The following is a 16,424-nucleotide window of genomic DNA, read 5'->3' as shown; positions in this document are numbered from 1 at the left end:
TAACAGCAGCACAGACCAAAAGAATAACAGCAGCACAGACCATAAGAATAACAGCAGCACAGACCATAAGAATAACAGCAGCACAGACCATAAGAATAACAGCAGCACAGACCATAAGAATAACAGCAGCACAGACCATAAGAATAACAGCAGCACAGACCATAAGAATAACAGCAGCACAGACCATAAGAATAACAGCAGCACAAACCATAAGAATAACAGCAGCACAAACCATAAGAATAACAGCAGCACAAACCATAAGAATAACAGCAGCACAAACCATAAGAATAACAGCAGCACAAACCATAAGAATAACAGCAGCACAAACCATAAGAATAACAGCAGCACAAACCATAAGAATAACAGCAGCACAAACCATAAGAATAACAGCAGCACAAACCATAAGAATAACAGCAGCACAAACCATAAGAATAACAGCAGCACAAACCATAAGAATAACAGCAAACAAATATTATAAGCTAAAGTTTCTTCTTATACCCTTTTATCTCCTACGTGTAGCATAGAGGCCCCCTTTCAGAGATTTCTGATCTATTTTTAGACATTTGGTAGGGACTTCTTGGACGAGCGATCAGCACAGACAAAGCATCAGGTATGACAATTGGAAAAACTAACTAATAATGAGGTCACAGACATAACAAATGATTTTTAATATTCTGAACACCGCTTACCATATTTAAACATCGCTGTACACGTAGACCTATCTCGTTACTTCTCAGATTGTTTCATACCACGGAAAAGAGACATTACTTGAACCTTGCTTACAGATAATTTCCTCAGTTGGTAACTAATAAAAAGTGGCAATTTTATTGCTATCTACAAGAAAATAATTACTACAAATATTTATTATTGGGGGTCCGCAGTGGCCGCGCAGTCGCTGGGACCTTGGGTTCGAATCCCACTCAAGCCATGGATGTTTTTCTGTGTTGCCCTGTCCTGTGTACAGGTAGAGGCCTTGCGACGGGCCGACCCCTCGTCCAAGGAGTCCTACCGAATGTAAATAGATCAAGCCAACTAATAAAAAGTTGGGGACCCGTAAAGGGTACCGGAAAATGTAGAAACATTGTTAAACCGGAAAAAGAAGAATAAATATTTATTATTTACCTGCATCCGTAGCTCTGATCATCAGTTCATACTGGCCACGTGGTGTATCAGATGAGTTGACTGGAGAATTCATTTTTACTTCTCCGCTGACGGGCTCCACAAAGAACACATCCCTATCAACATTAGATGACTGGATACTATAAAATATTTTCCCCCCACCTTGATCTGGACCATCAGCATCTATTGCCTGGAATCCCAAAAAAAAATACAATGTAACACTTTTCAAAACAACTTATTTTTAAAATAATTATAGAACCGTGTCCTTGCATAAGCCGATCAAGAAAGTGATCACCAAATAAAGTTTTGGCTTGTAAACTAATGAAACGAAAGACATACCATCATTTTTACAATATTCCCAGACGAACAACGTTCTCCATGTGGCCAACATTTATTCATGCACAATGGTTGACATTATAGTGTATTTAACAATGTTTTATAAACATCTGACGACGAGCAGAACTATATAATATGTGAATATGATAGTGAATTGAATCGCTGGAATGGTAATGAACAATTTAATGACCTACTTGAAGGTATTAATAACTGCATGTACCTAGAAGTCCACATAACATTACAACTCAGAAGAAAATTATATCTTCGCCGCCATGAGAACCTCGAATCTTTACGAGTAATAGATCGGAGATGCATAGAAAGAGAGGGAACATTTAATTTCAGTACAAGAGACAGAGTCAGAAATTTCAAATTACAGAATGAGATCGTATGGACATGTTTTAAGATTGAAGAGAGATTCCCCAAGAAATTATTCTGAATATGAAAGTAAAAGGAGAATGTCCAAGTAAGAGACACATTTTTTTACCCGTGGCGTAACAGTCCTCCGAGAGCCAAAGCCGACTAGCTTGACTGCTGGCCTCACGTCCACATGCCTAAGCAGAGGTGAACGATCATCCGACCAGATAGAGGATGACGTGTGGTCAGCACGATGAACCCCCAGCCATTGCTAGTTTTCATGACTGAATTACGCTACTCATTGTAGCTCCCCAATTTCCTCACGATGCTGGGTTGGCACCGGTCCCAAACACCGGTCGAAAATCTCATCAGAAATTCCTTTCCCCGAGACTCGAACCACCGGTCCGAAGCATGATGCCTCAGACCGCGTGGCTACGGTGCGGGACAAGAGAGACATACAGATGGGAAAAAGAGGTTAGAAATGATGTCACATGGTAAGAAGGGAGAGCATGGGAATGAACTGAAGAGAAGCTGTGGGAATACAGCGATAGAAGAAGTGGTTCGGTTGTCAGACGTACATAAAGCGTAAATATCTTAAGAAGAGGACGCTGATATTAGTGAGGTCAGTCATTTACCCAATAATTTCAAATCATTGGTCTCTTTCAGACAGCCTATGCATCTCGTCACTTAAATATGTTCGACATTCCACACAGCATTCGATTTAAAGGAGATGACAGAAGTTTAAATGCGTAGCTTACAAATATTTTAATTTTTCTCTATTTTCCTCCTAAACATTTTAATATATTGACGTTAATTGACAGAATGATTTGGCATTAAAATCTTAGTTCCTGTGTAGTTAGTGTGAGAGAGTCATGTAAGGTATTGCAATAAGCAACTCAGAAAATGCACTCACCCTAACAAATAGTTGAGGTTGAAAGCTAGTTGCTCCTTCCCTCACTGTACGGCCGTATTCCCTCTGTTCAAAAACAGGTGCGTTGTCATTAACATCCTCCACTTCCACAAACAGATTTGCTGTTGAAACACGTCCTCCACCATCACGAGCCTCAAAGGTTAACGAATATGATTTTTGGGTTTCATAATCTAAACCTGTAATTAAGGGTGACAATAACAAGCAGCAACTTAAGGATAAAAAAAAGAATATTTTGTCTTCCCGTCTGATTTCTAAGAACCTGAAAATTAAAGTATACGAAACAATAATTTTGCCTGCTTTGTATGGGTGCGAAACATGGTCTCTCACTCTGAGGGAGGAACGCAGATTGCAGGTGTTTGAGGAGGATATTTGGGCACAGGAAATGGCTTAACTATAAAAAAAAGTATATTTCTATAGGACTCATTTATACACCTGGACCCTTAGAAAGTTGGGAAATATTACCTACCTGGAGAAGATTTAGCCACATATAAACCTCCTTCTTTTGATTGCGTATAAAACTTCTCAGATCCAAAGCCTTTGATAGAGTAAGTTACGCTACCAAACTCTTTACTGTCTACATCTTTTGCAGTGATGTTAGAGATCAATGACCCCGGACGAACATTCTCCAAGACACGAATACGATACGCAGACTGAGGGAAGACGGGAGAGTTGTCATTTGCATCGACCAAATCAACAGTTACTCGTGCACTGGCCACTTCCACATCTAAGTCCTGTCACAGAAACAAGAAATTCATTACTCGTAAATTCTTAATGACTCAACACACATTCCTGCATATTAAGTTATTAGAAGAAGATTTCTGTCTTCTGGGTTGTAGCCTCTGCGTCCAGACCGGCTCCGGGGCCCACTCAAGCCTCCTGTCCAATGGGTACCGGGGTCCTTTGCCAGGGGTACAGCACGGCCGGGGCGTGATGCCGACCACTCACCCCCATCTAGTGCCGAGTTCAAGAACGAGTAGGAGCTATACCGTCTCTCCCCCCAAGCGCCTACATGGCGTTACTTTAGATTTTGGTTTTGTTTCTATAATTCATCTGATAAAAACTTACATCCCGTCTCTCTCTCACCACTCTCGTTCCACCTCGAACCTTTAAATATCCTAAATCTTATGAAATACCATTCAATGTTATGATATGATCATTTCGTGTAGTACGAGAACCAAATTGGTATTTTCCAATAAAATTAAAATGTGAGTTGGTAGGACCACAGCTGTAGAAATGTTACAGCCGTTACGTATGGAAATATGTTACAATATCCTGACACATTAAGTTTCAACCTCCAACTGAGTTTTATCAACCTCCTTAGGCCAATCAGCTGTGAATAATTTTATAAAAATTCAAAAAAAAACATAAAAAAAATTAGCATGTAGCAGGTTATCGACCCGGAACACGTTAATTGCGTTATTTAGACCGGCGTTCTCCTCTTCCTCTCGTAGGTGCGCAGTTCTTTCCGAAGTAACCAATAAGCTTACAGTTTCCTTCCTGCTTTCCAATATATAATTAAAATATTTTATATGCATCCCAGTTTATCTTAGGTTCGTTGTTAAGCAGTGACCAAATTTGAGTCCGTCTGGTACAAAAAAAATTAGTTACATCAAAAGAAATTTTTTTTTAGTGTGTACATACCTGCTTCCCCTTAACCACCGCCACAACATCAAACACAATTTTTCTAAGGGAAGGATCTTCCACATCATAGTCCAATCCTTTAACATTTGCAACTCTTATTACGACCGGAGTACGTCCAGTCGCAACTGATGGGTGTACCGTGAACGTTCCAGCTGAATTTTTTACGTCGCGAAGTTTTAAAGTATAGCGAGCATTCTCTCCTACGTCACGGTCATTAACGACCATATTCAGGCCTGGTAAAGGTGTGTCAGCACCTAGAAATATTAAATACCTCAGAGTTTTTCCAACCATCAACATACTATGGAAACGGCAGTCATACGTATAATAGTCAGTGAGAGAATATTTTATTAATTCTACTACAATTTTATGATTTCATATTTCTCAAATACCTACGCTGAAACTATACACTTAGTTATGAAAACAATTACTCCATACACACAGAAGAACTCAATCTAGGTCTAAAACTCGAAATGATGATGATGATGCACCTATACGAACTGTAGCTTACATATTTTATTATCTTTACTTACCAATATCTTCTGACACGCTAATGTGAAAATTATCCTCGTTAAATACTGGAACCTGGTCATCTACGTCTGTAATAACAATTGTAACTTGTGACGTAGCCGTGTCCCCGGGAAGTTCATTATTTATTAACTCCGTGGCCTGGAAAGGGAAGAAACACATGAAGGTTTTCTACTTACGTGCCTCCGAACTTTCTCGTAATAATAAACGAGTACCATAAACCTCAAAAATACATCAGGATTCAGAGTCTTTTGTTAGGACACAAATTTTGGTCTATATTTAAGGGCAAAGAATTATATTTACATCGTATCAAATAATCCTAAAGAATACTGATGCTAATTTATTAGATTTTTAGACTTCATCCATCGTCCTACGTTCTCCACGCAGAACACTATGTTTCCTGAGGTAAATCTACTCCCATCCTTCGATGAAAGGTACATGCTCAGGTAATCACCTTTTTCTTTATTACAGGAGGTTGGCGACATATTACGAACAGGATCCTTCCATCCTTTTCTCGGACTGGGACCTGTTCATATACGTTCTTGGCAGATGATCCAGAAGTGGTTTGCCATTGCCTTCTTCTGTGTGTGAATGGAGTAATTGTTGGGATGCCACGAAGGAAAACTCCGTGTTGCCTAGACCACGGCCTTGCCCAACACAAGTTATAAATTCGGGCACCGCCGGGAATCGAACCCGACACCCCAGGATTACAAGGCCAGCGTTCTAACCACTAGACCACCGTGGCGGAAATTAAATGAAGTGTTCTGACTGTAGAATATAAGATAGATGGAGCCCAGAAGCTATCAGTACCGATCACATTGCACCACTTAGAATGTTTACGTGTTAAATGCTTTTATAGAATCACGTAGCAATGAAGTGTTTAGCACTCGCAAGGTAAAACAAGTCAAGAACGGAAAGCAAGAGCAGAATTGTTAAAGAACTGTGAAAAACAGACAACTCTTCGTAAGTTCATGCGGGCAATTAAAAAAGGCCATTAGATATAGAGACAACAGAAATTAAATTTTTGATAAGTAACTGAAAACACATTCAGAAGCCACAAGAAATACAAGAATTTTACAAAATCAGATGTAAAATTTCAAAGAATTTACAATTATAAAGTGTCAAATTTTTATTGGAAACAGAAACACTAGAAGATTATGAGAAGACAATCAGATCAAATTAAAGACGGGGCCAAAGCAGACCAACGAGACGAGACCGCAAAGTTCATTACGTATATTTACGTGATAAAAACAACACAAATCAACAAACAATTTTATTTAATTTCTGAAATTAGAAATCTGTTAATTTTTTTAGTCTATACAAATACCAATATATTCAGTGTTAAGTTTTTGTTGTCAATTAATTAATACTTTACGAGTAAAATATTACGCAGAGGTTTTGCTATTATTTCAGCACACTGATATGACTCGAAGCCAATATGAACGTACTTACTTTAACTGAAAAGACATAAATTCCGCCATTCTGAAAAATGTCTGGATGTTCCCTGTCTATTGACTTATTAGACGTAACTAAGTCAGCGACAGAAACTGCGCTGGTCGGACTGTGCGCGTATTGAACCAGCGAGAAGTAACCAAGCACGTCGCCTTCGATAGCGAGCGTCACGTTCCTCGGATCGCCCGAGTCTCCGTCCCTTGCTCGGATGTTCAAGACAGATGTGCCCTGGACACAAAAATGGTCGTGCCATCGAAGTATCTCAGTTTTATCCGTCGGAACACGATATTTCAACGTCTTTGGGTGAAATTATATTTTATGATACGTGGCAAGTATTTCGCTAGAATTATTTCAATATGTTCCTTTAAGCTGTACATTATATTTCACTCTTATTTTATTCTTTACGTCAGACTGAACTACTCATGAAAATATTTACTATAATTACACTCCGTGATTTATATTTGCATTAAAACTGGTGGTTTAACGATACGAGGAAATAAAATATTTCTGCAATTAAAAACTGTTGTGTTTTGACCGATAAGACCAAGATACCTTATCGAGTAAAACACTAGTCCGTCATAAATCAAAAAAAGTGAAAAATATTTATGACATAAGCAAATCAGGTAAAACACTCGTATAGCTAGCCATTTATCGGACCAAATTTACAAAAAAAAAAACATAATTTTTTTCTTTGACGCTTACAGGTGCTGTGCCTTCAGCTACGGTTGCGGAGAAAGGAGAATTCAAGAAGACAGGAGGTTGGTCTTGAATGTCCATCACATCGATAGCGACATTAGCAACTGCTGTCAACCTCGCGGAAGATTCGGAGGCCACGTCGGTCGCCTTCAATACCAGACTGTACCCTGCACGTTGCTCGTAGTCCAGGGGCTTCAGAAGTGAAATTATGCCCACGTACTCTCCCTCAGTTATCTGAAACATTTTAATAACAGCAATTCACACTTTACTTTTATTGTCAAGTCATTCATGTGCGATGTAAGACATTTTATTCAAGGAGAAATAATAGCACTGAAATTTATTAAAGTCATTGACGACCAAAAAAGACAAATCCAAATTTGACACAGCTGATCATCGAAGAAGATTCAACACAAAAGCATCAAGACTTATACAGATTAACCAAATGTCCAGTTTTATAGCTTTAAAGAGGTTAACGATATCAACCCTTAATTACAGTACTTAAATTAACTGTAATTTGACCACATCAAAGCCCAATAATTTAAACATTTTTCTTTATATTAAATCTGAATGTGTAAAACTTGACGGAGGGCATAAAATGTTATTATATTAGGTACGCAAAAAGTGTTATTTAATATAATAATTATTAACTTTGATATGAGCCAAATACATCAAGTAAAGGAACGTATAAATTCATTTATTGTCTATAAGAGTCAAAACTGGATTATATGGTCAAAAGTATAATTTTATTGTTAAATTTTAGAGTCAAAACTGGATTATATTGTCAAAAGTATAATTTTATTGTTAAATTTTAGAGTCAAAACTGAATTATATGGTCAAAAGTATAATTTTATTGTTAAATTTTAGAGTCAAAACTGGATTATATGGTCAAAAGTATAATTTTATTGTTAAATTTTAGAGTCAAAACTGGATTATATGGTCAAAAGTATAATTTTATTGTTAAATTTTAGAGTCAAAACTGGATTATATGGTCAAAAGTATAATTTTATTGTTAAATTTTAGAGTCAAAACTGGATTATACGGTCAAAAGTATAATTTTAGTGTTAAATTTTAGAGTCAAAACTGGATTATACGGTCAAAAGTATAATTTTATTGTTAAATTTTAGAGTCAAAACTGGATTATATTGTCAAAAGTATAATTTTATTGTTAAATTTTAGAGTCAAAACTGAATTATATGGTCAAAAGTATAATTTTATTGTTAAATTTTAGAGTCAAAACTGGATTATATGGTCAAAAGTATAATTTTATTGTTAAATTTTAGAGTCAAAACTGGATTATATGGTCAAAAGTATAATTTTATTGTTAAATTTTAGAGTCAAAACTGGATTATATGGTCAAAAGTATAATTTTATTGTTAAATTTTAGAGTCAAAACTGGATTATACGGTCAAAAGTATAATTTTAGTGTTAAATTTTAGAGTCAAAACTGGATTATACGGTCAAAAGTATAATTTTATTGTTAAATTTTACAGTCAAAACTGGATTATATGGTCAAAAGTATAATTTTATTGTTAAATTTTAGAGTCAAAACTGGATTATACGGTCAAAAGTATAATTTTAGTGTTAAATTTTAGAGTCAAAACTGGATTATACGGTCAAAAGTATAATTTTATTGTTAAATTTTACAGTCAAAACTGGATTATATGGTCAAAAGTATAATTTTATTGTTAAATTTTAGTTAGAATCATAAACTTTCCGCTGTAAATGTTTGTAACAATTATGTAGGATACATTTACCTTCTCCGTTGCCACATCGAACGTTGAACACGCATCTTCATTATCTTTATCCGCAGCACAGCTTAAGATAATATCAGCATTAACTCCTCCATCTTTGTCAGTTATCGTAATGTTGCTGAAGACAGTCGTCCCAACACGTGTAGTCTCGGCCACAGCGAATGAATAAGGACGACCTTGAAATTCCGGTGCATTGTCATTGACGTCCAGAATTGGGATCTCTCGACGCAGAGACACCGTGTTGGGTTCGGATCCTGCAATTCCCTCATCTGAAATTAAAACGCAATAATTAACCAGATCAGTAGCAGGAAGGAAACTTCAGAATAATGCAAAAGTACAGAAGTTTACTCTTAGACTTTTGCTGGTTCCTGATCAAAGAAAATATTACAGTTTGATCAAATTTGTACTACCAACACACAGTAAGTTCTCCTCCATTGCAGCGGACAGATTCTTCGAGAATGTCATATTAGGTAAATCCATGTAGGATTTGAGGTTTTCACGGCAGAGTCAGAAGATGGCTGTCTTCTGGGTTGTTGAGCCATGTAGTTGCACTGATGACTGAGGCAGCATGGACCTCTGAAAGTTGGTTAAACTTCTACCAGACTACATGGTGCAACAACCCAGAAGACAGAATCCGTGTTTCAAAAAACACTGAAGATGGAGATAGTATGTTTCTACAAAACGTTGGTATCAACCTACCTCAGATATGTAGGTCAAATCCAAGATTTCATGCGAGATTTCTCTTGTAGACGAAGTAGCAATGGCGGAGAAGATTTCGTAAGTTTTACCTCGATACTCATCTACCACCATTCCGTGAGTCACAACCCCACGAGGTGAGCAAAATACCCTGACATGCAGTACATTATCAAACCCCTGGTCTAAAGTAAGTGATTTGTTTTCCTTTTTATAGGACGTGAAGCTGGTCACTTAACTCCACCAAACGCTAAAACTGAGTCTATACATTTTAATATTATACTCGTACTATATGCATTATTGTCATTTTTGTGGTATAAAGAACTGTGACTGAACTGGGAGAAACCAGAATTTTGTTAACTCTCCCGTCTTTTTTTTCTGTAACAAATTCAAGCTATTACAAAATTAATTACAAGACAATTGACACAAATTACCAATTTTTATAAGTAGGCTAATAGACAAACCTGTAATGCTTATTATGACTTCCACCAGATCAACAGATTCCCGATCCAATGGCCTGAGTAATGAAACAATTCCTGATTTACGATCTACTGTCAACTGTTCTCCACTGATGCTGTAATGCACACTAGAGCCTTCTGGATCGAGTCCTCGCAATCGATATACAGGCGTGCCAACTTTGGTATCTTCAGGTAGTGAAAACCTTGCCATATCGCCTCCAGGCAGGAAGTGGGGAGCACGGTTTATTAAAGATTGAGCTTCCACGCTCAAACCCCACAAGAACAGCAGAAGATAAAACCATAAAATTCTTGGTCTTTCTTGAGAATTCTTCATGTTTGGCAAAATGTTATGATTCCCCATAATTCTTCTGAAACAAACCAGAGACAATCTTCAGATTGAAAAAAATATTGTAAATAATTTACAAATTTTGGGAATACGCTCCACAGAATGGTGAAGATATGCTGTTTCAGCAAACACTGTATGGAGACTTTTGAATCATCCTGTATATTGCATACTGAAACAATTAATACACTGCATTCACAAAATAAATGAGGAAATTCGCATAAGAACTTCCCGTGAGAAAGAATTTTCTTGTTACCAAAGTAATTCACACGTATGACTTCTGTTGCAGGTCTAGTCTAGATTATTTTAATATGATAGTGGATTAACATGGAAAATAAACATTCATTTCAGTCCATTACGTAATCTTATTAATACACGTTTTGACACACTGTGGTATTTCAAGTTATATTCTTCCAAAAAACTTCCCAAACAATTTGAATGTTTTCTGTTTCGGTCAGATGTATAGAAGACCTTGTCAGTCTCTTGTAGTTCATTGTCTGGCGAAGAATACGAGTCCATTGTAAGCTAGTCTCCTTTTAAGTCCGATATCCTATTCGGCTTTTCGATTTCAAACATCTCTGTTATTTTTTTTGTAAACTGTAAAACGAATAAATAAGATATAATAAATTAATACACACATTTCCACCTAACAAAGCCAGTCAGTTCCTTTTTTACGTGAAAAGGAAACACAACTCGAACTCTGGACGGATTACGCAGACCAGAAAGTTGTTGATGGATAAATAACCCTGTATGAGTCATGACCTCCGTAATGAAAGCTACCATGTTCGAGTTGAGGACAGTATAACAGATTCGACGTTCTGTAATTTGCCTGTAATGTCGGATTATTTAACAAAATTGTAACAACTGCAGAATTTATTTAACATGTAATCAGTGTGATTGTGACGTATGGTAAATTTTAAGAGGTCGTGGCTTATTTAAAGTTACACAGTACAAGGCGGTGTTCCGTCCGAGATTCGAACCGGCTACCTTTCCAACATTAAACCTGACCCGTGGTACCGACACGTTCAGTTCACATGAACTAGAAGTTGTCCTTGTTCTGGATGTTGAAAGCGACAAACGAGACGTGTTTTCCAACGCCAGGATGTGGGCCTGTGGATGTTCCAGTGGCGTCACTAGCCCGTATGAGAGAGAATTGACAAGAGGTCGTTCACACGTTGCACGCGCGTGCGCACTAACGCACCGCTACCTGCACCAGGAAGCAGTAGTGACCGCCATAGAGCACACAAGATTAACGGATGACCTACCGTAAACACTGCCCTACAGTTTCCTGCTAACAGCACTTCAGTCCGTACTCCATTCGACCACAGCTGGAGTAACCATCAGCAGAGTCTGCCTACGGACTGAACAACTTAGCTTCGAGGCTTTCAACTTCATCACCACGTCCAAAATGACTCTGAGGCCCAACTAGCCTTCTGTTTAAATGGTACTGTGATGGAGGATGTTTGTCTTCGAGAGGATAAAACGACCGGAACTTGAAGCTAACAAATGATCTAGCTACCGAGACGTACTGTCTTCATCTTCAGTGTACTGAACGGTGGATGAAGTCCTCAGAAACAGGGGATACCGAATGTAGGTTAAGAATGTTTGTCCCCATTCCCCTACAGGTCTCCATGCCGCGGTGAAGTTTATTAATTCGTGAGGACACTGAACAAGATGACCCAACGATGACTAGCCGATCTGTGCCAAGAAAGACCCGGTTCAGCTAACGATCAGTATTTCCACACCATTTCCAGTTCAATAACAATTTGTACCAGTAGAACGTACATCTTACGCTTGTAAAGTCAATGGCTTAAATAAGAGAACTGAGCAGAATGTTCTTTTACCACTGACGGAATATCAACTTATATTTTTGTTTTTGCTAAACTAAGGGTTCATCGTAACAAATCCTCAGATGACCTGTTCCCCTGCTTCGTTTTTAACATTCACCCTGATGATGGAGGCAGTATGGCCTCTGAAACGCTGGTATAGTCGGCGCAGTAGTTTTTGGCCGGTGGAATTTTCAAGGGGAAGGCTAGGAGCGAGTCTGTTGTGCGATAGTATAAAGCTGACTGCACCGAGGAGCCCAAACAAAAGAAATACGCTGACCGTGCCACCTCAGGTACACAGAGTAGGCCCGTCCGCCAGCCAAAAACTACTGCGCAGACTATATACATCGACGAGACTACACAGCGCAACAACCCAGAACACAGAAAGTTCCAAATTGTTTCTTTCGCCCATGCTTTCTGACTAACACTTTCAACTAAATCACTTAGTAATACACAATATATTGAAAACTGACGAAATTTCGTATTTCTACAACCCCCATCTCAATATAACATTTAATAGCAACAAAATTAAAAACTCTACCTTACAACTGACCTCATTTTCACTTAAGCGGGTTTTATCAACATCACGTCTTCCCAGTAACCTCCATAATTACACTAATTAGAACCAGTCATGTAGTGTCACTTCAGCTGGGAGAGATTTAATCGCAGGGATAAGAAATTTACTTACGATAAGCGCAGTTCCACGTTCTTGCTTGTATTGAGATTTCAGAGCGATAAAAAAAATGTTCGTAATAGTGAAGATATTTAATAGAACGAGAGAAAGTGAGATGTGGCGACAGAACCAAATGTGTACACACGTGTAATTATATGTTAGAGACAGCACTAACCAACATTCATAACCACCATGAGAGAAACGCAGGTGAATTTGTTACGAAGAAGACGATATCAAGGCTACCAACCAATTCACTTGGCATTCTTTAAGCCCAGTTTCAATTCCCGCTCGCTCTGTAATCAAATGCTATAATTTAAAAAGGTCTAGTAACAAATAATGTATACATGTCAAAAACTCGTAATTTTGTACTTGAAATATCAGTTTCACATTCCATGACAGGATTTTAAAAGTAAGTGTCAAGAAATATATATACGTATATGACAACAATGTTACAGATTCTAAAATACTGTCACAACTGATGAGTTGTTTCAGCTTCACATGTTACAGTGTTGACAATTCAGCAAACTCTAATTTAAAGCTTGGTTCCATACGTAATGAATTAAGTAAACAAATTACAGCTTTAATATTTTAATAAGAAGCTTTTACGAAAGCTTGCAACACCTGCACAACACCAATGAATGCATTACTGAGATATAATACGAAAACCAAATGGTAAAACTGATAAAAAGTTAAAAACCGTTGTTACATGCAAAATTCTCATGTCAGTTAATGCAGTAAGATATATGTATTTCAATTAGCAGTGGCACAATGAGCTTCTCTTTCTTATAATTAGAGTATCTTTGTTTAAAAATGGTGGAATTAAAATCATTCTACTGTCCACGAAAGTGAGTAAAAATTCCTTCAAAACACAAAATACTTTTATAGAAAGTATGTACCTGCTAATACGCTTAATTGCATTGTTTCAAAAAAACACGGTTCATTAGTCTGTGCAGAAATGTTCACACAAATTAATTTCATTATGTGTACGTTTCTAATCTAAAGATTTCCTTACCCTAGAAAGTCATCCACCGTTTTAGACTTCGGTTCCCTGCGTCACGGTCTTGCAGGTATGAAGCGTTGAGAGAAAACGGTACTTTCAAAGGATTCCTGATAACACACTGCACTATAATTTCTAGGAACCCATCACACAAACGGCTTTAAACACATAACACTACACCATTCTCATATTCATAACATTACTATAATGCTTCACACATCTGATTACTTCTCTTTCTAATGTTGTAAACGCAATAAATACACCCATGATTCAGGATGTTGGCATTTCCATCTTGGCCACTCCACAGGTTAGTCTTTGTAAGTCGATGCCAGAGCTACCTGCTGGCAGCCAGGTAAAAATGAAATGGTCGGTACGCGGTGGGGGAAGAGAGGGGGAGGGGTAAGCGCGAGGCCGAGGACAACTGGTCTTTTACTGATTTCAAGCGTAGAATAAAGCAACAATCAATGCAATAAATATAAAACTTCCTGAATAGTATTTTGCTTTTTAGTTTGGAATAAACTCTGTAAAAACTGAGGAGTTGATTATGACTTTTATGTATTATTTGTCGAAAAGTATTTTGTTCCTTAGATACAGTTGGCGTTTAACAAATGACTATCGCCTACGCGTAAATTTAGACCTGTAGGTTGGTATGACGCGTAAGTTTACTAAACAGAAGAACATTTCTGACACGAAATAAGTATCTCATTAAGATTTTTAAGACTTTCGTTCGAAATAATTTACTTCTTGGCTATATTTTAACGAAATTATCGTATTTAACATACAGATTAAAACTTTTTAACAAGCAATCTGACCACAGTCAATACTAGAACGCACACTACACACACATAAGTTCGAATTTGAAAACACGTAACGAAAATAATCTCTTGTCATTCTCACTGCACTGAAGGTCTACTGGAATATCAATTGATATCCACGTAACAGCTGTTAGCAGAATTCTTGTTCCATTCGATATGTGACCTGGAAGGAACAGGACGGATACATGAATGATGCACTTTCCACATTAACAGCAAATTGAAAGCATTTTTACGCTCAAATAACTGACGACAGCCTTACAATAGAAAGGAAAGATATATCACACGACAATGTTAAGTTTGGCTGCTAGCCTGTCGACAACTGTTACGAGGAAAAGAATTATACCAAAAAGTAAGTAAAATTAACTCCATTTCTTGTATTTTATTGTTCCTGGATGTTCATTACCGTGTTCACAAGAGCATGTCATTCTCGTTAATTTAATCATCTTAATAATATTTAGTGAACAGAACAATTCTTTGGAAACTGTTTCTAGAACTTGAAAGTAAGTGTTGCCAACTGGTTTCTTTCGAAATACTAAACTTTTAAGCGGAGACTTTTTGTGTTTACCGGGACCAGAATTCAAGCTATAACAATCGAAATTTTGCTTGAAAGGCAGGACACAATCTTGACATACAAAAATATGTATTACATTTGTAGCTTCTGACTTACGACTTTTCGGTATTAACAAAATAAAAGAGTTAAAATATAAGCACACAATTCCACGTCTGATATTTGAAATAAATTCAGAAACCGATCAACTGTAACGTTATCGAGAGGGGTCCTTTTCAATATATGAATGGGGGTATTGAAGAGGGATGAATTTTAAGCTAGATACTTTCAAACACATGATTTCTATATTCATTCTGGGCGGTAAAACCAACCCCTTGTTATACAATACGTTAGAAATATGAAAAGAGAGTACTAGTTACATAACCCTTTATGATATGTATACAACGTCACAATGGTTTCTTAGCAACAATAGGTTTGAATAATGAAAACACGACTATATTTTCATATATTCAAAAGTTAAGGGGGGGGGGGGGGGGAATAATGGCGTACATGAACTTTCGAAACTGGAAAATATCAATTACATGAACCAAAGATATAAATTATTGAACATCAGAGAGGAGGTGTGCTATTTTATAATATACAATCGATGTTTTTATTGTTCATTCCGCGTTCGTGTATTAAATTTCTACGTTTCAAACTTCTAAAGAGAGAACTTTATAAACAAATACGTAGAAGCAAGATATTGCAATCATCAATCCAACGAAACATAAAGCAATCAGACATTCTTAGTGTTTCAATGGTACAAACATGAAAGCATTTGGAACTTTTAAGACCGGGCTTTATAAGTCAGACGCAGTTGGGTAATGATAAATTATAATTGTGGTCTAGCGGTTAGAACGCTGGCCTTGTAATCCTGGGGTCTCGGGTTCGATTCCCGGCGGTACCCGAATTTATAGCTTGTGTTGGGCAAGGCCGTGGTCTAGGCAACACGGAGTTTTCCTCCGTGGCATCCCAACAATTACTCCATTCACACACACAGAAGAAGGCAATGGCAAACCACTTCTGGATCATCTGCCAAGAACGTATATGAACAGGTCCCAGTCCGAGAAAAGGATGGAAGGATCCTGTTCATATGGACCTGTCGTCAGACAGAACACTAAATAAATAAATAAAAGCAGTCTGTGATTTGGATAATTTGCTAAACAGCGCCGGTCTCTTGTTTAAGTGGTGTTAATTACTAATTAACTCAATAAATCAAAGACCTTTTCGGGAAATTAAGAGTCAGGAAAAGGAATTGGAAGGTTAC

At 37.4% G+C, this 16,424-nt stretch overlaps 1 protein-coding gene across 5 annotated transcripts in view; it reads right to left on the bottom strand.

The window, feature by feature from the left end:
• Positions 1–16,424, bottom strand: part of Cad74A (cadherin 74A) — a 145,307-nt gene that overhangs the window by 14,901 nt on the left and 113,982 nt on the right. For 2 of the 5 annotated variants that reach the window (XM_022080043.2, XM_022080046.2), the window contains 9 exons: positions 9,963–10,324; positions 8,809–9,074; positions 7,061–7,288; positions 6,359–6,586; positions 4,912–5,047; positions 4,382–4,635; positions 3,207–3,471; positions 2,723–2,916; positions 1,123–1,309 (listed from right to left, as the gene is read on the bottom strand). In XM_022080043.2, the coding sequence (XP_021935735.2) occupies positions 1,123–1,309; positions 2,723–2,916; positions 3,207–3,471; positions 4,382–4,635; positions 4,912–5,047; positions 6,359–6,586; positions 7,061–7,288; positions 8,809–9,074; positions 9,963–10,324 (2,120 nt within the window). Of the gene's footprint in view, positions 1–1,122; positions 1,310–2,722; positions 2,917–3,206; positions 3,472–4,381; positions 4,636–4,911; positions 5,048–6,358; positions 6,587–7,060; positions 7,289–8,808; positions 9,075–9,962; positions 10,325–13,810; positions 14,129–16,424 lie in introns of those variants that run through there. The other 3 variants (XM_022080045.2, XM_022080047.2, XM_087347455.1) reach the window with 3 other exon arrangements.

The sequence above is a fragment of the Zootermopsis nevadensis genome, unplaced genomic scaffold (genome assembly GCF_977971745.1).
Source record: "Zootermopsis nevadensis isolate Lab colony 2312 unplaced genomic scaffold, Znev_1.0 Znev_ptg000011l, whole genome shotgun sequence".
Taxonomy (NCBI): Eukaryota; Metazoa; Arthropoda; class Insecta; order Blattodea; family Termopsidae; genus Zootermopsis; species Zootermopsis nevadensis.
This window is presented reverse-complemented; position numbering and strand designations above follow the sequence as displayed.